General features: G+C 43.2%; 4 protein-coding genes across 4 annotated transcripts; all 4 read right to left on the bottom strand.

Moving 5' to 3' along the window:
* Nucleotides 1-1,791: 1,791 nt before the first annotated feature.
* On the bottom strand, nucleotides 1,792-4,809 carry LOC106573016 (carboxypeptidase A1-like). Its single transcript, XM_045697040.2, has 9 exons — nucleotides 4,745-4,809; nucleotides 4,222-4,303; nucleotides 3,903-4,037; nucleotides 3,625-3,729; nucleotides 3,314-3,415; nucleotides 3,005-3,106; nucleotides 2,745-2,855; nucleotides 2,137-2,227; nucleotides 1,792-1,937 (listed from the first exon to the last, which is right to left on the bottom strand). Exons 1-9 carry the CDS (start codon nucleotides 4,807-4,809, stop codon nucleotides 1,792-1,794), a joined length of 939 nt encoding a protein of 312 aa, XP_045552996.2.
* A 2,763-nt stretch (nucleotides 4,810-7,572) lies between these two features.
* Nucleotides 7,573-10,032, bottom strand: LOC106599178 (carboxypeptidase A1-like). The gene is made up of 7 exons (XM_082962498.1): nucleotides 9,941-10,032; nucleotides 9,632-9,733; nucleotides 9,372-9,482; nucleotides 8,764-8,854; nucleotides 8,357-8,556; nucleotides 8,098-8,182; nucleotides 7,573-7,901 (listed from the first exon to the last, which is right to left on the bottom strand). The coding sequence occupies exons 1-7, from the start codon at nucleotides 10,022-10,024 to the stop codon at nucleotides 7,714-7,716; spliced, it is 861 nt and encodes a 286-aa protein (XP_082818624.1). The 5' UTR covers nucleotides 10,025-10,032; the 3' UTR covers nucleotides 7,573-7,713.
* Nucleotides 10,033-10,180: 148 nt separating this feature from the next.
* LOC145861175 (carboxypeptidase A1-like) lies at nucleotides 10,181-11,452 on the bottom strand. The gene is made up of 4 exons (XM_082963243.1): nucleotides 11,388-11,452; nucleotides 10,865-10,946; nucleotides 10,546-10,680; nucleotides 10,181-10,372 (listed from the first exon to the last, which is right to left on the bottom strand). The coding sequence occupies exons 1-4, from the start codon at nucleotides 11,450-11,452 to the stop codon at nucleotides 10,181-10,183; spliced, it is 474 nt and encodes a 157-aa protein (XP_082819369.1).
* Nucleotides 11,453-14,226: 2,774 nt separating this feature from the next.
* Nucleotides 14,227-18,145, bottom strand: cbpa1 (Carboxypeptidase A1). The gene is made up of 11 exons (NM_001140886.1): nucleotides 18,077-18,145; nucleotides 17,573-17,654; nucleotides 17,255-17,389; nucleotides 16,977-17,081; nucleotides 16,657-16,758; nucleotides 16,323-16,424; nucleotides 16,059-16,169; nucleotides 15,417-15,507; nucleotides 15,010-15,209; nucleotides 14,751-14,835; nucleotides 14,227-14,554 (listed from the first exon to the last, which is right to left on the bottom strand). The coding sequence occupies exons 1-11, from the start codon at nucleotides 18,139-18,141 to the stop codon at nucleotides 14,367-14,369; spliced, it is 1,266 nt and encodes a 421-aa protein (NP_001134358.1). The 5' UTR covers nucleotides 18,142-18,145; the 3' UTR covers nucleotides 14,227-14,366.
* Between the last annotated feature and the right edge of the window lie 6,880 nt (nucleotides 18,146-25,025).

The following is a 25,025-nucleotide window of genomic DNA, read 5'->3' as shown; positions in this document are numbered from 1 at the left end:
ACTTTACCTAGCAGGGTCTTGTAGATGACTGGGAGCCAGTGGGTTTGGCAACGATTATGAAGCGAAGGCCAGCCAACGTGAGCGTACAGGTTGCAGTGGTGGGTAGTATATGGGGCTTTGGTGACAAAACGGATGGCACTGTGATAGACTGTATCCAGTTTGTTGAGTAGGGTATTGGAGGCTATTTTGTAAATGACATCGCCGAAGTCGAGGATCGGTAGGATGGTCAGTTTTACGAGGGTATATTTGGCAGCATGAGTGAAGGATGCTTTGTTGCGAAATAGGAAGCCAATTCTAGATTTAACTTTGGATTGGAGATGTTTGATGTGAGTCTGGAAGGAGAGTTTACAGTCTAACCAGACACCTAGGTATTTGTAGTTGTCCACATATTCTAAGTCAGAACCGTCCAGAGTAGTGATGCTGGACGGGCGGGCAGGTGCAGGCAGTGATCGGTTGAAGAGCATGCATTTAGTTTTACTTGTATTTAGGAGCAGTTGGAAGCCACGGAAGGAGAGTTGTATGGCATTGAAGCTCGTCTGGAAGGTTGTTAACAGTGTCCAAAGAAGGGCCAGAAGTATACAGAATGGTGTCGTCTGCGTAGAGGTGGATCAGAGACTCACCAGCAGCAAGAGCGACATCATTGATGTATACAGAGAAAAGAGTTGGCCCAGGAATTGAACCCTGTGGCACCCCCATAGAGACTGCCAGAGGTCCGGACAACAGGCCCTCCGATTTGACACACTGAACTCTATCAGAGAAGTAGTTGGTGAACCAGGCGATGCAATCATTTGAGAAACCAAGGCTATTGAGTCTGCCGATGTGGTGATTGACACAGTCGAAAGCTTTGGCCAGGTCAATGAATACGGCAGCACAGTATTGTTTCTTATCGATGGCGGTTACGATATCGTTTAGGACCTTGAGCGTGGCTGAGGTGCACCCATGACCAGCTCTGAAACCAGATTGCATAGCGGAGAAGGTGCGGTGGGATTCGAAATGGTCGGTAATCTGTTTGTTGACTTGGCTTTCGAAGAACTTAGAAAGGCAGGGTAGGATGGATAAAGGTCTGTAGCAATTTGGGTCAAGAGTGTCCCCTCCTTTGAAGAGGGGGATGACCGCAGCTGCTTTCCAATCTATGGGAATCTCAGATGACAAGAATTGAGGTTGAACAGGCTAGTAATAGGGGTTGCAATAATTTTGGCAGATCATTTTAGAAAGAAAGGGTCCAGATTGTCTAGCCCGGCTGATTTGTAGGGGTCCAGATGTTGCAGCTCTTTCAGAACATCAGCTGAATGGATTTGGGAGAAGGAGAAATGGGGAAGGCTTGGGCGAGTAGCTGTGGGGGGTGCAGTGCTGTTGACTATAGTAGGGGTAGCCAGGTGGAAAGTATGGCCAGCCGTAGAAAAATGCTTATTGAAATTCTCAATTATAGTGGGTTTATCGGTGGTGACAGAGTTTCCTATCCTCAGTGCAGTGGACAGTTGGGAGGAGGTGTTCTTATTCTTGATGGACTTTACAATGTCCCAGAACTTTTTTGAATTTGTGTTGCAGGAAGCAAATTTCTGCTTGAAAAAGCTAGCCTTGGCTTTCTAACTGCCTATGTATATTGGTTTCTAACATCCCTGAAAAGTTGCATATCAAGGGGGCTGTTCGATGCTAATGCAGAACGCCACCGGATGTTTTTGTGTTGGTTAAGGGCAGTCAGGTCTGGGGAGAACTAAGGGCTATATCTGTTCCTGGTTCTAAATTTCTTGAATGGGGCATGCTTATTTAAGATGGTGAGGAAGGCATTTTTTAAATAGGAATAGGAAGGATGGACACGAAAGTCTTAAGGTTGCCATGAGACTTGACAAAGTCCACAATGGACTTGACCTCAGACTCAGAGTGAGCCTTGGGTCCACGGTAAGTCTCAGAGCAGGGGCTGTCACTGGCACCGGGACCTACCAAAGATAACAGAGGAGATGGATAAAAAAGATTAGTGCCAGACTAAAAAATAACAATGCAAATTTTCCACAGTAAAATATTGTCTCACCAGTTGCAAGGAGATACCTCTTTATTTGACAAAAAATTAAGATTTGAGTTTGTGACATCTGAATCTTTTGTATTTGAGTGAACATTCAAGTGAACTGGAAAATATACCTCCAAAACCAGCATCCCAGTTTCTGTTAGGGTCAGTTCCAATGCAGGATGAGCCAGGATTGGGCTTCCTGGTCTTACGCCACATACGGTTCTGTGGAACATGAAAGGTTGATGATGTCAGAGCGAAGTCAAATGACAAAACAGGATACAACACTGAGATTTGTGAAAGTTGATATGCGGTACAGATGTAGGATCTTAATTTGATCATCCTGTAGTTAGAAATTTAAAATGTGCAGTGTATTGGAGGTTTGAAAAGACTTCTGAAGTTTTTAATTTCCACTTTGACATTTCAGATTTCATTTTCAATTGCAAAAAATGTATCAACCCTTACAAAAATGTCCATTAATTATAATCCACATAATAATTCAAATTTCCTGTTGCTGCAGGATTATTTTCATGCTGTAGCAAACTGGCTCGAATTAAGATCTTACATATGTATAAGAGATTGAGATCACGCACACGTGTAACATGTAGTTAATAATCAAAGAGGTGGAGCGATATAACATGATGTAAACAAAATCGAACATTTAGTAATCATAGCGATCAAGTACGGAACATTAACCTAATATGTACCGTAAATGACACATTTTCTGTTGTGAGCGACTCACGCTAGTGTGGGTGTAGTAGCAGCCATCAGGGTTGGTCACAATCTCCAGGAAGATGTCCATCTTGTCCAGGATGGCGGTGAGGGCAGCGTCACGTCCGTAGTCGGTCACAATCTGGACATTGAAACAGAAAAATGATATCATAAATCTTAAATCATGACTGCCCATACATAGTGAGAGTGATACAGTGGTTTGGTGAACAGATGCGTAGATGAAGAGAGGGGAAAGGTTTAAAGACTGTCAGGGAGTTAGCACTGATGCACCTTCTTGGCGAACCAGGTGCCGCTAGCCTGTGTGACCCATTCCCTGGAGTGGATTCCAGTGTCAAGCCAGATACCAGGTTTGCTGGTTCCACCAGTGCTGAACTAGAAAAGAGAGAAGGAGGGGGGTGTAAAGAACATCTACCGCAATCCTCAAATACTGTAAAGCACTTAATTAACATGTACCAAAAAATGGTGGCTCATCCAGGATCAGGCAAAAACTAGGCTTGTATGTCTCTATTAGATGTATATTTCACGTGTAAAGAGTACTAGTTAGTAATATGACAAGGCCCACTGGGGTCAGGAACTTACCTTGAGCACATTCAGGGGGCGTCCCTGGTAGCTCTGGCAAATCACAATCTTGCTGACCAGGTTGGGGTTCTCAGCCACCAGCATGTCCTGGAAAGCGTTTATCTGGAGAGAGAGAGAGAGAGAGAGAGAGAGAGATGTTACAGTCAACTCAAACAATAGTCTAGGTGTCATGTCAGACCGTGTCAATGACATGTCTCTCTTATGTGGATCTTATGATAACAGTCTTAATAGTGTCTGCCTGAATGTGTGGTCATGTGAAATGGGCTGTCCCACTTCTCCTTGTCGCTTGCGTTTCGGGATACAGAACTTACGTCGGCTATGGTGTGGTAGTTGGAGTAGTCGTAGTCATCAGTGGTTCTGGGGGCAGTGGCGCGGGCAGAACTCAGCATCTGCTCCTTCTCCTCATCCAGCATAACCTGTGGGCAAAAGGGAGGTCAAAAGTCACTACAAGGCTTATTCAACCATCTTATTTATTTACTGTAAGTCATGACATGAATTTACACATTTCAAGATCAGCCAAGTTGAAGTAAGACTGAAGTAATCACCCAGACCTCAGTCACGTTCTCCCAGACTCAGAAAGCAGTCCTACCTGCAGGTCCTTGATCATGATGAAGTACTCAATGTCCTCCGTCTCCAGGAAGGCCTTGACGGTCTGCAGGCTGGTAAATGGAACTCTGATGTCCACAGAAGTGGAGAGGTCAGTGGTCTCCTTCCACACATCCAACTGGGACAGAGGAGAGGAATGACACGTTAGGTCAACAAACCAACCCAATGGGCCGATCTCCCAGACACAGATTAAGACTAGTCCTGGACTAAAATGTATGCCGATATATATGTGTTTGAGCAGCTATAGTGAAAAGTTATTGGCCTAGTCAAGGCTCTACAGTGGTGATTATCATGTCACACACCTGGAGATATTCCATCTCAGACAGATCCTTCAGAAGAGTGAGCTGGACCTCATCCCTCGCAGTCATACCAAAGACCTGGTCCCTACAAAGACAGGAAAACCATTCAGCTTTCAACAACTATGCTTGGAGTTGAGAAAGGGAGAGAAAAATATTACCCAACAAAGACTGTGGCTAAACGCCTGCTTACAGTATCACTTACTGTTTAAGTCAACATTAACCATAAGCTTTGCTTCCTCTTTACAATTATCATTGAAGATATTATCTGTCCGTTCCCACCATGAGTAGTCATTTCTAATGATTCAGTTGAAGTGATGATTGAAAAGTAATAAAGCCTGACTGTCGTTCAGTCCAAAGAAGCAACTCATGTCTCCAGAATGACAGGGGCAAGCATGACATATGGCATTACTAACCTTCCCATGATTCCTCAATCTTTACATAGCAACTACTGGTGATATATCAAACATGACACCAAATAGAATTGGGCAGTTTTACAAAAATTTGTGCCATTGGTGTGTCCGCTCACCCCTCAAAAGTCTCCTTGCTGAAAACGGCCACAAACAGCACAGTCAAAACGAGCAGCCCCTTCATCGTGTAGACCACCAACTGCTAACAGTCAGTATCTGGATAACGTATGAAATGCTTGATAATGTATGTGACATCAACAGAGAGGTATATTTGCTGGGGGATTTAAATATTGACTGGCTTTTATCATGCTGCCCACTCAAGAGGAAGCTTCAAACTGTAACTTGTGCCTGAAACCTGGTTCAGGTTATCAGTCAACCTACCAGGGTAGCTACAAACAGCACAGAAATGAAATCGTCAACATGTATTGATCACATCTTTACTAATGCTGCAGAAATTAGCTTGAAAGCAGTATCTAAATCCATTGGATGTAGTGATGACAATATAGTAGTCATATCTAGGAAAACCAAAGATCCAAAGTCTGGGCCTAATTAGACAACAGGTGTAGACAAACAGTGAAATGCTTACTTACGGGTCATTTTCCATCAATGCCGATTTACACAGTGAAAAACTAATAAAAATACACATTTAAAACAACAGGGCTAAATACAGGAAGTACCAGTATCGAGTCGATGTGCAGGGGTACGAGGTAATTGAGGTATCTGTGTACAACACATATATGTACGGGTAATGTGACTAGGCAACAGGCTAGATAATAGTTGCAGCAGCGTACATGGTAAATGTGAAAGTGTGTGTGTGTGTGTGTGTGTGTGTGTGTGCGTGTGTGTGTGTGCGCACGCGTGTGTGCCATCAGTATGCATGTGTGTGCATGTTATGTGTGTGAGTGTGTGTTTGTATGTATGTATGTATGTATGAAGTGTGTGGGTTGTGCATCCACACACATCCAGTGTGAAAGTTTGTGTGTCTGTGTGGTGTCAGTATGCATGTGTGTGCATGTTGTGTGTGTGTGTGTGTGTGTGTGTGTGTGTGTCTGTTGTGCATCCACACACATCCAGCTGTCAAAGAAGAGAGGAGAGGAACATGCAGATAAATTTAAAGCAAACCAAGGGAAAAGAGAAAATGGAGTGAACATTTATTATGAGACGAGGAATAAGTGAACTCAATGACTTACATCGAATAGCATTTTTTTTCTAATGTTTAAGGTTGATTGTGCTTGATTGTGTTTATAAACTGAACAAAAATATAAACGCAACAATTTTTATGAATTTACTGAGTTACAGTTCATATAAGCTAATGAGTCAATTTAAATAAATTAGGCCCTAATCTATGGATTTCACGTGACTGGAAAGGTGCAGCCTTGGGTGGGGCAGGGAGGGCATAGGCCCACCCACTTGGGAGCCAGGCCCACCCACTAGAGAGCAAGGCCCAGCCAATCAGAATGAGTTTTTCCCCACAAAAGGGCTTTATTACAGACAGAAATACTCCTGTTTCATCAACTGTCCAGGTGGCTGGTTTCAGATGGTCCCGCAGATGAAGAAGCCGGAAGAGGATATCCTTGGCTGTCATGGTTACATGTGGTTTGCGGTTGTGAGGCCAGTTGGACGTACTGCAAAAATCTCTAAAACGACGTTGGAGGTGGCATATGGTAGAGAAATTAACATTCAATTCTCTGACAACTGCTTTGGTGGACATTCCTCCAGTCAGCATATACATTTGACACTCCCTCAAAACTTGAGATATCAGTGGCATTGTGCTGTGTGACCTTTTATTGTCCCCAGCACAAGGTGCATCTGTGTAATGATCATGCTGCTTAATCAGCTTCTTGATATGACACACCTATAAGGGCACAAGGTTAGATCCAGATGCAGACACAGGAGGCAGATGGTTAGAGTCTTTGTTTATTAATATACACAAGGAGTATGAAAGAGAATTGTCGTGGACAGGCAAAAGGTCAAAACCAGATTCTTAGTCCAAGATGTAAAGAGTGGCAGACAGGCTCGATGTCAGGGCAGGCAGAAGGGTCTGGCAGGCGGGTACGGAGTCCAGAAAAACAGGCAAGGGTCAAAACCGGGAAGACTAGGAAAAGAGAATAGAAAACAGGAGCACGGTAAAAACTACGCTGGTTGACTTGAAACATACAAGACGAACTTGCACAGAGAGACAGGAAACACAGGGATAAATACACTGGGGAAAATAAGCGACACCTGGAGGGGGTGGAGACAATCACAAGATCAGGTGTAACAGATCCGGGCGTGACACATGTCTGGTGGATGGATTATCCTGGCAAAAGAGTAATGCTCACTAATAAGGATGTAAACTAATTTGTGCACAACATTTGAGAGAAATAAGCTTGTTGTGTATATAGAACATTTCTGGGATCTTTTACTTCAGCTCATGAAACATCGGACCAACACTTTACATGCCCTGCATTTCTGCTTTAAAGACATTCATGTCAGAGATTTTTTGCAGTTTAACAATCTAACTAATTCAAACCAACATACGTGTACATTAAACCAAGTGAAATGATCCAATGGTTTTATCACACCCATTACCCTTCTAAACCACATGACCTGGGAAACCTTACTGAACCTCTTTAGACATGTGTTAAGCTACACGCCTTGAAGACAGAGAAACACCAAAACTGCTTTAGAAGCCACATCACTCCCTAGAAATATTTGTCAGGTCCATATTTCCCACACCCACAAGGGACTTGTTTTCATTTAGAAGACATTTTAAAACAACATGTTTTTGCATTTTCTTATGTTACTAAAGTCCTTTATTTTTGACATACAAGCTCAAATAAGTTTTTTCATATACAGTTTGTACCTCTCCAAGATAGATTACTTCAACCATAAAAACCTTTCTTTCTGCTTCATTTTGACATCACCTAAAGACCTTGGCAGAGTATGAAAAATGAAATAGACCAAATCAGGTATGACAGTTGACATTTATTGGTCTCATTGTGCCCTGGAAAGAGCCATGGTAGACTTAATGGTACCTATAGGCTTTTCCTATATATGTACAACAGTACAATGACACAGTGTCCTGTAGGTTGTCGTGATGACCCATCTAGTTGGTGTTGTCCTTGGTATGCTCCATGATGGCCATCAGAGCCAGCCAAGTCTCCTTGGCAGTAGGAAGGATCTGATTAGCTGGCAGGATGAAACCATAGCGACCAGTGTCTCTCAGCTCAAAGGTGTAGGAGTACTTGATTCCCTGGTTGTAGGTCCAATCAATGGTACCACCACTAGCCTGATCTGGATTTGACAAGAAAAAAGGGAATTGGCAATAGTTTCTGTATTAATGTCACAGAGTATATAACCACATTGTTTATATTTTTCAGATGGATTGCGCTCATGTTGATACACCGTGGTGGACTAGAGTGGACTGGAATGGTATGCGATGGGATCCGTTTAAAGCAATGAATAGGTTAAGCCGGGTTTTGACACTTACAGATGGTGTTGATTATGCTGCCGTATCTGTAGGAGGTTCCGTACAGGGAAGCCAGATCAGTGATAGCCTTCCTGGCCAGGTTGTGCTGTGGGCAGATAATAAAAGTTACGTAATGTTAAAGTACCCTGTTGGAGCCACACTTCCTCTGGTGAGGCCACATGTAGTGGAGAATGCAGGCAGGGTGCAGCCTATAGGCATGGATGCCACAAGTTGTTACCAAACATGTCAAGGACAACTAGTTGATGGATGCTGAACTCACCAGTTCGCTCTCGTCCTTGCAGGGGGTCCTGGTGTAACCATAGGGGTAGAGGAGCATCTGGGAATAAGAATGGATGGACACGAAAGCCTTCAGGTTGCCATGAGACTTGACAAAGTCCACGATGGACTTGACCTCAGACTCAGAGTTAGCCTTGGGTCCACGGTAAGTCTCAGAGCAGGGGCTGTCACTGGCACCGGGACCTACCAAAGATAACAGAGGAGATAGACAAAAGGATAAAAAAGATTAGTGCCAGACTAAACAATAACAATGCAAATTTTCCACAGTAAAATATTGTCTCACCAGTTGCAAGGAGATACCTCTTTATTTGACAAAAAATTAAGATTTGAGTTTGTGACATCTGAATCTTTTGTATTTGAGTGAACATTCAAGTGAACTGGAAAATATACCTCCAAAACCAGCATCCCAGTTTCTGTTGGGGTCAGTTCCAATGCAGGATGAGCCAGGATTGGGCTTCCTGGTCTTACGCCACATACGGTTCTGTGGAACATGAAAGGTTGATGATGTCAGAGCGAAGTCAAATGACAAAACAGGATACAACACTGAGATTTGTGAAAGTTGATATGCGGTACAGATGTAGGATCTTAATTTGATCATCCTGTAGTTAGAAATTTAAAATGTGCAGTGTATTGGAGGTTTGAAAAGACTTCTGAAGTTTTTAATTTCCACTTTGACATTTCAGATTTCATTTTCAATTGCAAAAAATGTATCAACCCTTACAAAAATGTCCATTAATTATAATCCACATAATAATTCAAATTTCCTGTTGCTGCAGGATTATTTTCATGCTGTAGCAACCTGGCTCGAATTAAGATCTTACATATGTATAAGAGATTGAGATCACGCACACGTGTAACATGTAGTTAATAATCAAAGAGGTGGAGCGATATAACATGATGTAAACAAAATCGAACATTTAGTAATCATAGCGATCAAGTACGGAACATTAACCTAATATGTACCGTAAATGACACATTTTCTGTTGTGAGCGACTCACGCTAGTGTGGGTGTAGTAGCAGCCATCAGGGTTGGTCACAATCTCCAGGAAGATGTCCATCTTGTCCAGGATGGCGGTGAGGGCAGCGTCACGTCCGTAGTCGGTCACAATCTGGACATTGAAACAGAAAAATGATATCATAAATCTTAAATCATGACTGCCCATACATAGTGAGAGTGATACAGTGGTTTGGTGAACAGATGCGTAGATGAAGAGAGGGGAAAGGTTTAAAGACTGTCAGGGAGTTAGCACTGATGCACCTTCTTGGCGAACCAGGTGCCGCTAGCCTGTGTGACCCATTCCCTGGAGTGGATTCCAGTGTCAAGCCAGATACCAGGTTTGCTGGTTCCACCAGTGCTGAACTAGAAAAGAGAGAAGGAGGGGGGTGTAAAGAACATCTACCGCAATCCTCAAATACTGTAAAGCACTTAATTAACATGTACCAAAAAATGGTGGCTCATCCAGGATCAGGCAAAAACTAGGCTTGTATGTCTCTATTAGATGTATATTTCACGTGTAAAGAGTACTAGTTAGTAATATGACAAGGCCCACTGGGGTCAGGAACTTACCTTGAGCACATTCAGGGGGCGTCCCTGGTAGCTCTGGCAAATCACAATCTTGCTGACCAGGTTGGGGTTCTCAGCCACCAGCATGTCCTGGAAAGCGTTTATCTGGAGAGAGAGAGAGAGAGAGAGAGAGAGCGAGAGAGAGAGAGAGAGATGTTACAGTCAACTCAAACAATAGTCTAGGTGTCATGTCAGACCGTGTCAATGACATGTCTCTCTTATGTGGATCTTATGATAACAGTCTTAATAGTGTCTGCCTGAATGTGTGGTCATGTGAAATGGGCTGTCCCACTTCTCCTTGTCGCTTGCGTTTCGGGATACAGAACTTACGTCGGCTATGGTGTGGTAGTTGGAGTAGTCGTAGTCATCAGTGGTTCTGGGGGCAGTGGCGCGGGCAGAACTCAGCATCTGCTCCTTCTCCTCATCCAGCATAACCTGTGGGCAAAAGGGAGGTCAAAAGTCACTACAAGGCTTATTCAACCATCTTATTTATTTACTGTAAGTCATGACATGAATTTACACATTTCAAGATCAGCCAAGTTGAAGTAAGACTGAAGTAATCACCCAGACCTCAGTCACGTTCTCCCAGACTCAGAAAGCAGTCCTACCTGCAGGTCCTTGATCATGATGAAGTACTCAATGTCCTCCGTCTCCAGGAAGGCCTTGACGGTCTGCAGGCTGGTAAATGGAACTCTGATGTCCACAGAAGTGGAGAGGTCAGTGGTCTCCTTCCACACATCCAACTGGGACAGAGGAGAGGAATGACACGTTAGGTCAACAAACCAACCCAATGGGCCGATCTCCCAGACACAGATTAAGACTAGTCCTGGACTAAAATGTATGCCGATATATATGTGTTTGAGCAGCTATAGTGAAAAGTTATTGGCCTAGTCAAGGCTCTACAGTGGTGATTATCATGTCACACACCTGGAGATATTCCATCTCAGACAGATCCTTCAGAAGAGTGAGCTGGACCTCATCCCTCGCAGTCATACCAAAGACCTGGTCCCTACAAAGACAGGAAAACCATTCAGCTTTCAACAACTATGCTTGGAGTTGAGAAAGGGAGAGAAAAATATTACCCAACAAAGACTGTGGCTAAACGCCTGCTTACAGTATCACTTACTGTTTAAGTCAACATTAACCATAAGCTTTGCTTCCTCTTTACAATTATCATTGAAGATATTATCTGTCCGTTCCCACCATGAGTAGTCATTTCTAATGATTCAGTTGAAGTGATGATTGAAAAGTAATAAAGCCTGACTGTCGTTCAGTCCAAAGAAGCAACTCATGTCTCCAGAATGACAGGGGCAAGCATGACATATGGCATTACTAACCTTCCCATGATTCCTCAATCTTTACATAGCAACTACTGGTGATATATCAAACATGACACCAAATAGAATTGGGCAGTTTTACAAAAATTTGTGCCATTGGTGTGTCCGCTCACCCCTCAAAAGTCTCCTTGCTGAAAACGGCCACAAACAGCACAGTCAAAACGAGCAGCCCCTTCATCGTGTAGACCACCAACTGCTAACAGTCAGTATCTGGATAACGTATGAAATGCTTGATAATGTATGTGACATCAACAGAGAGGTATATTTGCTGGGGGATTTAAATATTGACTGGCTTTTATCATGCTGCCCACTCAAGAGGAAGCTTCAAACTGTAACTTGTGCCTGAAACCTGGTTCAGGTTATCAGTCAACCTACCAGGGTAGCTACAAACAGCACAGAAATGAAATCGTCAACATGTATTGATCACATCTTTACTAATGCTGCAGAAATTAGCTTGAAAGCAGTATCTAAATCCATTGGATGTAGTGATGACAATATAGTAGTCATATCTAGGAAAACCAAAGATCCAAAGTCTGGGCCTAATTAGACAACAGGTGTAGACAAACAGTGAAATGCTTACTTACGGGTCATTTTCCATCAATGCCGATTTACACAGTGAAAAACTAATAAAAATACACATTTAAAACAACAGGGCTAAATACAGGAAGTACCAGTATCGAGTCGATGTGCAGGGGTACGAGGTAATTGAGGTATCTGTGTACAACACATATATGTACGGGTAATGTGACTAGGCAACAGGCTAGATAATAGTTGCAGCAGCGTACATGGTAAATGTGAAAGTGTGTGTGTGTGTGTGTGTGTGTGTGTGTGTGTGTGCGTGTGTGTGTGTGCGCACGCGTGTGTGCCATCAGTATGCATGTGTGTGCATGTTATGTGTGTGAGTGTGTGTTTGTATGTATGTATGTATGTATGAAGTGTGTGGGTTGTGCATCCACACACATCCAGTGTGAAAGTTTGTGTGTCTGTGTGGTGTCAGTATGCATGTGTGTGCATGTTGTGTGTGTGTGTGTGTGTGTGTGTGTGTGTGTGTGTCTGTTGTGCATCCACACACATCCAGCTGTCAAAGAAGAGAGGAGAGGAACATGCAGATAAATTTAAAGCAAACCAAGGGAAAAGAGAAAATGGAGTGAACATTTATTATGAGACGAGGAATAAGTGAACTCAATGACTTACATCGAATAGCATTTTTTTTCTAATGTTTAAGGTTGATTGTGCTTGATTGTGTTTATAAACTGAACAAAAATATAAACGCAACAATTTTTATGAATTTACTGAGTTACAGTTCATATAAGCTAATGAGTCAATTTAAATAAATTAGGCCCTAATCTATGGATTTCACGTGACTGGAAAGGTGCAGCCTTGGGTGGGGCAGGGAGGGCATAGGCCCACCCACTTGGGAGCCAGGCCCACCCACTAGAGAGCAAGGCCCAGCCAATCAGAATGAGTTTTTCCCCACAAAAGGGCTTTATTACAGACAGAAATACTCCTGTTTCATCAACTGTCCAGGTGGCTGGTTTCAGATGGTCCCGCAGATGAAGAAGCCGGAAGAGGATATCCTTGGCTGTCATGGTTACATGTGGTTTGCGGTTGTGAGGCCAGTTGGACGTACTGCAAAAATCTCTAAAACGACGTTGGAGGTGGCATATGGTAGAGAAATTAACATTCAATTCTCTGACAACTGCTTTGGTGGACATTCCTCCAGTCAGCATATACATTTGACACTCCCTCAAAACTTGAGATATCAGTGGCATTGTGCTGTGTGACCTTTTATTGTCCCCAGCACAAGGTGCATCTGTGTAATGATCATGCTGCTTAATCAGCTTCTTGATATGACACACCTATAAGGGCACAAGGTTAGATCCAGATGCAGACACAGGAGGCAGATGGTTAGAGTCTTTGTTTATTAATATACACAAGGAGTATGAAAGAGAATTGTCGTGGACAGGCAAAAGGTCAAAACCAGATTCTTAGTCCAAGATGTAAAGAGTGGCAGACAGGCTCGATGTCAGGGCAGGCAGAAGGGTCTGGCAGGCGGGTACGGAGTCCAGAAAAACAGGCAAGGGTCAAAACCGGGAAGACTAGGAAAAGAGAATAGAAAACAGGAGCACGGTAAAAACTACGCTGGTTGACTTGAAACATACAAGACGAACTTGCACAGAGAGACAGGAAACACAGGGATAAATACACTGGGGAAAATAAGCGACACCTGGAGGGGGTGGAGACAATCACAAGATCAGGTGTAACAGATCCGGGCGTGACACATGTCTGGTGGATGGATTATCCTGGCAAAAGAGTAATGCTCACTAATAAGGATGTAAACTAATTTGTGCACAACATTTGAGAGAAATAAGCTTGTTGTGTATATAGAACATTTCTGGGATCTTTTACTTCAGCTCATGAAACATCGGACCAACACTTTACATGCCCTGCATTTCTGCTTTAAAGACATTCATGTCAGAGATTTTTTGCAGTTTAACAATCTAACTAATTCAAACCAACATACGTGTACATTAAACCAAGTGAAATGATCCAATGGTTTTATCACACCCATTACCCTTCTAAACCACATGACCTGGGAAACCTTACTGAACCTCTTTAGACATGTGTTAAGCTACACGCCTTGAAGACAGAGAAACACCAAAACTGCTTTAGAAGCCACATCACTCCCTAGAAATATTTGTCAGGTCCATATTTCCCACACCCACAAGGGACTTGTTTTCATTTAGAAGACATTTTAAAACAACATGTTTTTGCATTTTCTTATGTTACTAAAGTCCTTTATTTTTGACATACAAGCTCAAATAAGTTTTTTCATATACAGTTTGTACCTCTCCAAGATAGATTACTTCAACCATAAAAACCTTTCTTTCTGCTTCATTTTGACATCACCTAAAGACCTTGGCAGAGTATGAAAAATGAAATAGACCAAATCAGGTATGACAGTTGACATTTATTGGTCTCATTGTGCCCTGGAAAGAGCCATGGTAGACTTAATGGTACCTATAGGCTTTTCCTATATATGTACAACAGTACAATGACACAGTGTCCTGTAGGTTGTCGTGATGACCCATCTAGTTGGTGTTGTCCTTGGTATGCTCCATGATGGCCATCAGAGCCAGCCAAGTCTCCTTGGCAGTAGGAAGGATCTGATTAGCTGGCAGGATGAAACCATAGCGACCAGTGTCTCTCAGCTCAAAGGTGTAGGAGTACTTGATTCCCTGGTTGTAGGTCCAATCAATGGTACCACCACTAGCCTGATCTGGATTTGACAAGAAAAAAGGGAATTGGCAATAGTTTCTGTATTAATGTCACAGAGTATATAACCACATTGTTTATATTTTTCAGATGGATTGCGCTCATGTTGATACACCGTGGTGGACTAGAGTGGACTGGAATGGTATGCGATGGGATCCGTTTAAAGCAATGAATAGGTTAAGCCGGGTTTTGACACTTACAGATGGTGTTGATTATGCTGCCGTATCTGTAGGAGGTTCCGTACAGGGAAGCCAGATCAGTGATAGCCTTCCTGGCCAGGTTGTGCTGTGGGCAGATAATAAAAGTTACGTAATGTTAAAGTACCCTGTTGGAGCCACACTTCCTCTGGTGAGGCCACATGTAGTGGAGAATGCAGGCAGGGTGCAGCCTATAGGCATGGATGCCACAAGTTGTTACCAAACATGTCAAGGACAACTAGTTGATGGATGCTGAACTCACCAGTTCGCTCTCGTCCTTGCAGGGGGTCCTGGTGTAACCATAGGGGTAGAGGAGCATCTGGGAATAAGAATGGATGGACACGAAAGCCTTCAGGTTGCCATGAGACTTGACAAAGTCCACGATGGACTTGACCTCAGACTCAGAGTTAGCCTTGGGTCCACGGTAAGTCTCAGAGCAGGGGCTGTCACTGGCACCGGGACCTACCAAAGATAACAGAGGAGATAGACAAAAGGATAAAAAAGATTAGTGCCAGACTAAACAATAACAATGCAAATTTTCCACAGTAAAATATTGTCTCACCAGTTGCAAGGAGATACCTCTTTATTTGACAAAAAATTAAGATTTGAGTTTGTGACATCTGAATCTTTTGTATTTGAGTGAACATTCAAGTGAACTGGAAAATATACCTCCAAAACCAGCATCCCAGTTTCTGTTGGGGTCAGTTCCAATGCAGGATGAGCCAGGATTGGGCTTCCTGGTCTTACGCCACATACGGTTCTGTGGAACATGAAAGGTTGATGATGTCAGAGCGAAGTCAAATGACAAAACAGGATACAACACTGAGATTTGTGAAAGTTCGATTCGATAGTTGATATTCGGTACAGATGTAGGATCTTAATTTGATCATTCTGTAGCAGGAGAACTTTCCTGCAACGCAGGAAATTTAAAATGTGCAGTGTATTGGAGGTTTGAAAAGACTTCTGAAGTTTCTAATTTCCACTTTGACATTTCAGATTTGATTTTCATTTGCAAAAAATTTATTAACCTCTACAAAAATGTCCATTAATTATAATCCACATAATAATTCAAATTTCCTGTTGCTGCAGGATTATTTTCATGCTGTAGCAAACTGGCTCAAATTATGATCTTACATATGTATAAGAGATTGAGATCACGCACACGTGTAACATGTAGTTAAAAATCAAAGAGGTGGAGCGATATAACATGATGTAAACAAAATCGAACATTTAGTAATCACAGCGATCAAGTACGGAACATTAACCTAATATGTACCGTAAATGACACATTTTCTGTTGTGAGCAACTCACGCTAGTGTGGGTGTAGTAGTAGCCATCTGGGTTGGTCACAATCTCCAGGAAGATGTCCATCTTGTCCAGGATGGCGGTGAGGGCAGCGTCACGTCCGTAGTCGGTCACAATCTGGACATTGAAAAATGATATCATAAATCTTAAATCATGACTGCCCGTACATAGTGAGTAATAGTGAGAGTGATACAGTGGTTTGGTGAACAGATGCGTAGATGAAGAGAGGGGAAAGGTTTAAAGACTGTCAGGGAGTTAGCACTGATGCACCTTCTTGGCGAACCAGGTGCCGCTAGCCTGTGTGACCCATTCCCTGGAGTGGATTCCAGTGTCAAGCCAGATACCAGGTTTGTTGGTTCCACCAGTGCTGAACTAGAAAAGAGAGAAGGAGGGGGGTGTAAAGAACATCTACCGCAATCCTCAAATACTGTAAATTTGAAAGACTTAACATATAACCAAGCACTTAATTAACATGTACCAACAAATGGTGGCTCATCCAGGATCAGGCAAAAACTAGGCTTGTATGCCTCTATTAGATGTATATTTCACGTGTAAAGAGTACTAGTTAGTAATATGACAAGGCCCACTGTGGTCAGGAACTTACCTTGAGCACATTCAGGGGGCGTCCCTGGTAGCTCTGGCCAATCACGATCTTGCTGACCAGGTTGGGGTTCTCAGCCACCAGCATGTCCTGGAAAGCGTAGATCTGGAGAGAGAGAAAGAGAGAGGAGAGAGATGTTACAGTCAACTCAAACAATAGTCTAGGTGTCATGTCAGACCGTGTCACTGACATGTCACTCTCATGTGGATCTTATGATAACAGTCTTAATAGTGTCTGCCTGAATGTTTGCTGCTCTGAGTGGTCATATGAAATGGGCTGTCCCATTTCTCCTTGCCGCTTGCGTTTCGGGATACAGAACTTACGTCGGCTATGGTGTGGTAGTTGGAGTAGTCGTAGTCATCAGTGGTTCTGGGGGCAGTGGCGCGGGCAGAACTCAGCATCTGCTCCTTCTCCTCATCCAGCATAACCTGTGGGCAAAAGGGAGGTCAAAAGTCACTACAAGGCTTATTCAACCATCTTATTTATTTACTGTAAGTCATGACATGAATTTACACATTTCAAGATCAGCCAAGACGAAGTAAGACTGAAGTAATCACCCTGACCTCAGTCACTTTCTCCCTGACACAGAAAGCAGTCCTACCTGCAGGTCCTTGATCATGATGAAGTACTCAATGTCCTCGATCTCCAGGAAGGCCTTGACGGTCTGCAGGCTGGTGAAGGGAACTCTGATGTCCACAGAAGTGGAGAGGTCAGTGGTCTCCATCCACACATCCAACTGGGACAGAGGAGAGGAATGACACGTTAGGTCAACAAACCAACCCAATGGGCCGGTCTCCCAGACACAGATTAAGACTAGTCCTGGACTAAAATGTATGCCGATATAAGTGTTTTGAGCAGCTATAGTGAAAAGTGAATGGCCTGGTCAAGGCTCTACAGTGGTGATTATCATGTCACACACCTGGAGATATTCCATCTCAGACAGATCCTTCAGAAGAGTGAGCTGGACCTCATCCCTCGGAGTGATACGAAGTACCTGGTCCCTACAAAGATGAAAGAACCATTCAGCTTTCAACAACTATGCTTGGAGTTGAGAATGGGAGAGAAAAATGTTACCCAACAAAGACCGTGGCTAAATGCCTGCTTACAGCATCACTTACAGTTGTAGTCAACATTAACCATAAGCTTTGCTTCCTCTTTACAATTATCATTGAAGATATCTGTCCGTTCCCACCATGAGTAGTCATTTCTAATGATTCAGTTGAAGTGATTGAAAAGTAATAAAGCCTGACTGTCGTTCAGTCTAAAGAAGCAACTCATGTCTCCAGAATCACAGGGGCAAGCATGACATATGGCATTATTACCCTTCCTATGGTTCCTCAATCTTTACATAGCAACTACTGGTGATATATGAAACATGACACCAAATAGAATTGGACAGTTTTACATTGGTGTGTCCACTCACCCCTCAAAAGTCTCCTTGCCGAAAACGGCCACAAACAGCGCAGTCAAAACGAGCAGCCCCTTCATCGTTACCAATGGAGTAGAGCCACAGGCAGTAGCCTCCACCTTTTATGCTACACGCCAGATCACATGTCCTAACCACGACCTTGCTTAAGGGTACTTACGTGTTATGCCTGCTGCTTTACTTCCCACACTAGCTCGGAGATATTTGGAAGTACCAGACGGCTTTTTTCTGTACCTTTTACATCAGTTCTGCCAGCAGTTTTATACATTAATACGTGTCTTTATGAATAAATCTGAAACAAACATATATAGTTTCAGGGCCGGTTCCAGACATAAGCAACATAATGATCACTTAGGGCCCCTGACCCCCCCAAAAAGGTATATATTCAGTGAGCTCCAAAGGTATTGGGAGAGTGACGATTCTTTATTTATTTTGGCTCTGTACTCCAGATACAATTACAATGTGGTTTAAAGTGTACTGTCAGCTTTAATTTTAAGGTATTTTCATCCATATCAGGTGAACAGTTTAGAAATTGCAGCACTTTTTATACATAGTCTCCACATTTTAGGGGAGCAAAAGTTTTGGGACAAATTCCCTTCTACTTTATTTTATTTTTTTACTAGGCAAGTCAGTTAAAGTCAGTTAAAATGACACCTTACCCCAGCAACACTGGGCCAATTGTGTGCCACCCTATAGGACTCCCAATCACAGCCAGATGTAATGCAGCCTGGATTTGAACCAGGGACTGCAGTGACCTCTCTTGCATTGAGAAGCAGTGCCTTAGACCGTTGCGCCACTCGGCAGCACAACTGTGTACAGTATGTGTATTCAAGTAGTAAAAAGTAAAGTATGTGGGCCCATATTCATAGCACACAATGACCACAACAAGCTTGTGACTCCACAAACTTGTTGGATGTATTTTCTGTTTGTTTTGGTTGTGTTTCAGATTATTTTGTGCCCAATACAAATGTATGGTAAATAATGTATTGTGTCATTTTGGAGTCACTTTTATTGTAAATAAGAATATAATATGTTTCTAAACACTTCTACATTAATGTGTATGCTACCATGATTACAGATGATCCTGAATGAATCGTGAATAATGAGTGAGAATGTTAGACACAGAAATATCATAAACCCCAGGACAATGCTAACCTCCCCTTTTATTTTTTTGTAATGGTGAACTTTAGCATGTCTTCGATGTATGATATTTGTGTGTCTGTAATGAGAAGGGCAGGCTATAAGTTGATACTGCTGCTCTGATTGAAGCTGTCTCCGTCCACTAGCTTCATATTTCACCCGATCACTTCGGAGCTCATGTTTCGGTCTGATCATATAAAATAACTCACCAACATTAACTTTTGAACCCTTCAAGCTAGAGACACCAAACCAACTTTAACATGTTATGGCTACACTAACATCAAGTTCTTGGAAAATGTTAGCGATTGTAAATATACAAATACATTTGCAAACATTTGCATAAAATAACTCAACAACAGTAACTCTTGAACCGTTCAAGCTAGATACACCAAGCCACTTTTATAAACTGTAGCAAAACAACTATGTAAAAAATATTAGTAACATCTTCCTAATATTGAGTTGCCCACTCTTTTGCTCTCAGAACGGCCTCAATTCATCAGGGCCTGAACTCTATAAGGCGTCAAAAGCGTTCCACAGGGATGCTGGCTTATGTTGACTCCAATGCTTCCCACAGTTCTGTCATGTTGGCTGGATGTCCTTTGGGTGGTGAACCATTCTTGATACACACGGGAAACTGTTGAGTGTGAAAAACCCAGCAGCTTTGCAGTTCTTGACGCACTCAAACAGGTGTGCTTGGGACCTACCACCATACCCCGTTCAAAGTCACTTAAATATTTTGTCTTGCCCATTCATCCACTGAATGGCACATATAAACAATCCATGTCTTAATTGTCTTAAGGCTTGTTAAATCCACTTCAAACGTTACAGCGGTTTAAGTAACCGCATTAACAAAACGTTCTCTAACTTTTTATAAACAACTGACATTGGACCACTTTCCCAACAAGTCAGACAAAAAGTTAGATTGTATGACATCTTCATCTACTTCTCTATTATTCAAATCTGAATTTCCTACCGATCAAACGTTACAGCTGTTTATTAACCATATAAAAAAAATATCGATCATTGTCAGACTTGATTTCTGGTATGGCGACCGTGAGGTAGTTGAATTCCCTTTCTTTACAAAAAATATGCCTGTTAAATAGAAAATAACTTGACAAGTCAAGGAATAACTGAAATGTTATGTTGGCAACTGCATGTTATGGCAAATACTATATCTATTCTCAATTAACACAACGATGGCAAGTGATTTTTATGTTGTTTTTCTCTTATTATTGACCCTGAGAGGGAGAACCTATTCCTTTCCTTTGGTTTAAAAACAAAACAAAAACAAGAGGTAGGCCTATCACCAGTGGAGGAACAAGTACCCAATTGTCATACTTGAGTAAAAGTATATGTACCTTAATAGAAAGTTACTCAAATAAAAGTGAAAGTCAGCCAGTAAAATACTACTTGAGTAAAAGTCTGAAAGTATTTGGTTTTAAATATACTTGTGTGTACTTAAGTGTATTTTAGCAATTACATTTACTTTTGATACTTAAGTATCAAAAGTATAAATCATTTAAAATTACTCATATTAAGCAAAGCAGACGGCACCATTTTCTTGTTTTTAAGATATATGGATAGCCAGGGGCACATTCCAACACTAAATAAATATTTACAAAATATGCATTTGTGTTTAGTGAGTCGACAAGGACAGAGGCAGTAGAGATGACTAGCCTTCCCTGTGGCTCAGTTGGTAGAGCATGGTGTGTGCAACGCCAGGGTTGTGGCAACGCCAGGGTTGTGGGTTTGATTCCCACGGGGGGCCAGTACAAAAAAAAATAAAAAAAATGCATTCAAATAAAATGTATGTATTCACTACTGTAAGTCGCTCTGGATAAGACCGTCTGCTAAATGACGTAAATGTGTTCTCTTGATAAGTTTGTGAATTTGACAATTTTCCTGTCCTGTTAAGCATTCAAAATGTAATGAGTATACTTTTGGTTGTCAGGGAAAATGTATGGAGTGAAAAGTACAATATTTTCTTCAGGAATGCAGTGAAGTAGAAGTAAAGTAGTCATAAATATCAATAGTAAAGTAAAGTACAGATACCCTAAAAAATGACTTAAGTAGTACTTAAAAGTATTTTTACTTAACCTGTCTGAGCTAGGGGGCAGTATTTTCACGGCCGGATAAAAAACTTACCCGATTTAAACTGGTTACTACTCTTGCCCAAAAACGAGAATATGCATATTATTAGTAGATTTGGATAGAAAACACTCTAAAGTTTCTAAAACTGTTTGAATGGACAATGGTTTCGGAGGTCGAGGGTGTGGCAGAGGAACTGTGTAAGCGTGAGAGAGTGTCAGGCTTCACATTTTTGGACCCTGCGCAGTAGGAAATGGTGAAGTTGAATCTGGTAAACAACAGAGCCCACCGGGCCTGCCTGGAGTTAAGGCGCTTGACTGAACGGAGATATTCCAGATTTTTATGGTCGGTCCAGACCAAGAATGGCTTTTCTGCTCCTTCCAGCCAGTGCCTCCACTCTTCCAATGCCATCTTGACCGCCAGGAGTTCTCAGTTGCCTATGTTGTAGTTCCTCTCTGCAGAATTGAGACGATGGGACAGGAAGGCACAGGGATGAAGCTTTTGGTCCTGGGAAGATCGCTGGGACAGGATGGCCCCCACTCCAACATCAGATGCATCCACCTCAACCACAAATTGACGCGACGGGTCTGGATGGATGAGGATGGGTGCTGTTGTGAACTGATGCTTCAGATCGACAAAGGTTTTGTTGACAGCAGGAGACCATTTGAACGGTACTTTGGGAGAAGTGAGTTCTGAGAGGGGGGCCGCCAGGATGCTGTAACCCCGAATGAAACGGCGGAAGAAGTTTGCAAATCCTAGGAAACATTGCAACTGCACCCTGGACGTAGGTTTCACCTTTCCAGGATCCATCTGGACATTACCCTGGGCAATGACATATCCCAGAAATGTGATTGTAGAGCGGTGGAACTCACACTTCTCGGCTTTCACGGACAGTTGGTTCTCCAGGAGGCACTGAAGGACCTGCCTGACGTGAAGAGCATGTTCTTGGGCAGGCCGGGAAAAAAAACAGGACGTCGTCAAGGTAGACAAACACAAAACGGTTGAGCATGTCCCGGAGCACATCGTTTACCAAAGCCTGAAAGACAACGGCATAACCTGATACTCATAATGTCCGCTGGATGTGTTGAAGGCTGTCTTCCACTCATCCCCTTCGCGTATCTGAACCAGGTGGTAGGCATTCCGAAGGTCCAACTTGGAAAAAATGGTGGGCCCCTGGAGAGGTTCAAAAGCAGAGGAGAGGAGTGGTAGGGGGTAACGATTTTTGACAGTAATGTCATTCAGTCCCCGGTAGTCAATGCACGGACGCAGGGTCTTGTCCTTCTTCTCCACAAAGAAAAACCCTGCACCGGCAGGAGATGCAGACGGACGGATGGCCCCAGTAGCCAGAGACTCCTCTATGTACTCCTCCATAGCCTTGGTCTCCGGCCCGTATAGAGAATATAGCCGGCCCCGAGGTGGTGTGGTGCCTGGGAGAAGATCAATGGCACAATCATAAGGACGGTGCGGGGGTGGAGAAGTTGCACGTGCCTTACTGAAAACTTCAAGTCATGGTACTCAGTGGGCATGACAGAAACATCCAAAGCCTTGCTGACGTCCTGAGGAAGACGTCTGGGGGAAGGTTGTGCTGCTTGAAGACAGTGGGAATGGCAAAATGGGCTCCAACCCATGATGGAACTTGTGGTCCAGTCAATAACAGGGTTATGTTTTTGGAGCCAGGAAAACCCAAAGACAACAGGAACATGGGGAGATGCAATGAGGAGGAACTGTAATGGTCTTACTGTGGTTACCGGAAATCCATATTTGAATGGGCACAGTACAATGGGTGACTTCCCCTATTGAGCGGCCGTCCAGTGCCCTAGCATCCATGGGAAACGAGAGAGGTTGAATGGGAATACCTAGCTCAGAAGCAATAGTAGCATCCATAAAACTTTCATCTGCCCCAGAGTCAAGCACTCGGAGAGACTTAGATTGGTCTCCCCACAGCACAAGCACAAAGAAAGGTGTGCGGGTGATGGGAATTAGGGAACTCCCAGTCTGACTCACCAAAGTACTTGTATCCACCAGAGACAAGGGTTTCCTAACAGGGCAGGTAGCTATGCAATGTCCTGCCCCTCCACAGTACAGACAACAGTTGGAATTCAGCCTATGTGAGCATTCCCCAACCGATAACCTAGCTCTTCCCAATTGCATAGGCTCAGGAGAATCAAACTCACCCGTCGTAGATAATTTACGAGGGAACTCGAGTGGCTTCGGATCCTCTCAGGAAAACTGCCTTCGGGAATGTCCGGATTCCTTCGAAGGTGAGCGAGCCATAGCGGGTGAACGAGGGTGCCCGAGGCCAGACCTTCTCTCACTCCTGCGTTCCCTTAAGCGTTCATCAATATTAATGGTTAGGGCGATGAGGGAGTCAAGATCCACCGGCAATTCCCGAGCAGCTAGCTTATCTTTTACCACCTCGGATAATCCGTGAAGAAAGGTATCGAAGAGAGACTCCGGAATCCAGGCACTCTCGGCGGCCAACGTGCGAAAATCAACCGCGTAGTCTGCCACACTACGGGAGTTTTGACGTAAATCAAGAAGTTTACTGGCCGCCTCTCTCCCGGATACCGGAGACTCGAATACCTTCCTCACCTCCGCCATGAATTCCTCCAGATGACAACAAAGGGTGGATTGTTGCTCCCAAACAGCCGTGGCCCAGGAGATCAACCTTCCCGACATTAGCGTAATAATATACGTAATAATACACCTTCGAAGGAAAAATTTGATTTTTAATTAGAGAAGAATGGATTAACCTTTTCAATGCTAGTTAAGGATACTATAGTTTCACATTACATTTATTAACTACAAAAAGGTATGACGTGTTTTTATTTTAATTCTGGTGCCGCACCGCATACACAAGCTTATTAGCTATATACACTACACAGTATATACAAAGTATGTGGACACCCCTTCAAATTAGTGGATTTGACTAGTTTAGCCACAACCGTTGCTAACAGGTGTATAAAATTGAGCACACAGCCATGCAATCTCCATAGACAAAAACATTGGCTGTAGAATGGCAACCTAGGATGCCACCTTTGCAACAAGTCAGTTCGTCATATTTCTTCCCTGCTAGAGCTGCTCCGGTCAAATGTAAGTGCTGTTATTGTGAAGTGGAAATGTCTAGGAGCAACAACGGCTCAGCCACAAAGTGGTAGGCCACACAAGATCACAGAACGGGACACCTGAGTGCTGAAGTCCGATGGACAAATCTAGGTTTGGCAGATGCCAGGAGAACTCCATCTGCCCAAATGCATAGTGCCAACTGTAAAGTTTGGTGGAGATGGACTAATGGTCTGGGGCTGTTTTTCATGGTTCGGGCTAGGCCCCTTAGTTCCAGTGAAGGGAAATCTTAACACTACAGCACACAATGACATTCTAGACAATTCTTGCTTCCAACTTTGTGGCAACAGTTTGGGTAAGGCCTTTTCCTGTTTCAGCATGACAATGCCCCCGTGCACAAAGCGAGGTCCATACAGAAAGGGTTTGTCGAGATCAGTGTGGAAGAATTTGACTGGTCTGCACAGAGTCCTGACCTCAACCCCATCGAAAATCTCTGGGATGAATTGGAACGCCAACTGCGAGCCAGGCCTAATTGCCCAACATCAGTGCCTGACCTCACTAATGCTCTTGTGGCTGAATGGAAGCAAGTCCCGGCAGAAATGTTCCAACATCTAGTGGAAAGCCTTCCTAGAAGGGTGTAGGCTATTATAGCAGC

This window comes from Salmo salar, chromosome 16 (assembly GCF_965601325.2).
Source record: "Salmo salar chromosome 16, fSalSal1, whole genome shotgun sequence".
Taxonomy (NCBI): domain Eukaryota; kingdom Metazoa; phylum Chordata; class Actinopteri; order Salmoniformes; family Salmonidae; genus Salmo; species Salmo salar.
Note: the sequence above shows the minus strand (reverse complement) of the source record. Positions and strands in the feature narration are given on the sequence as shown.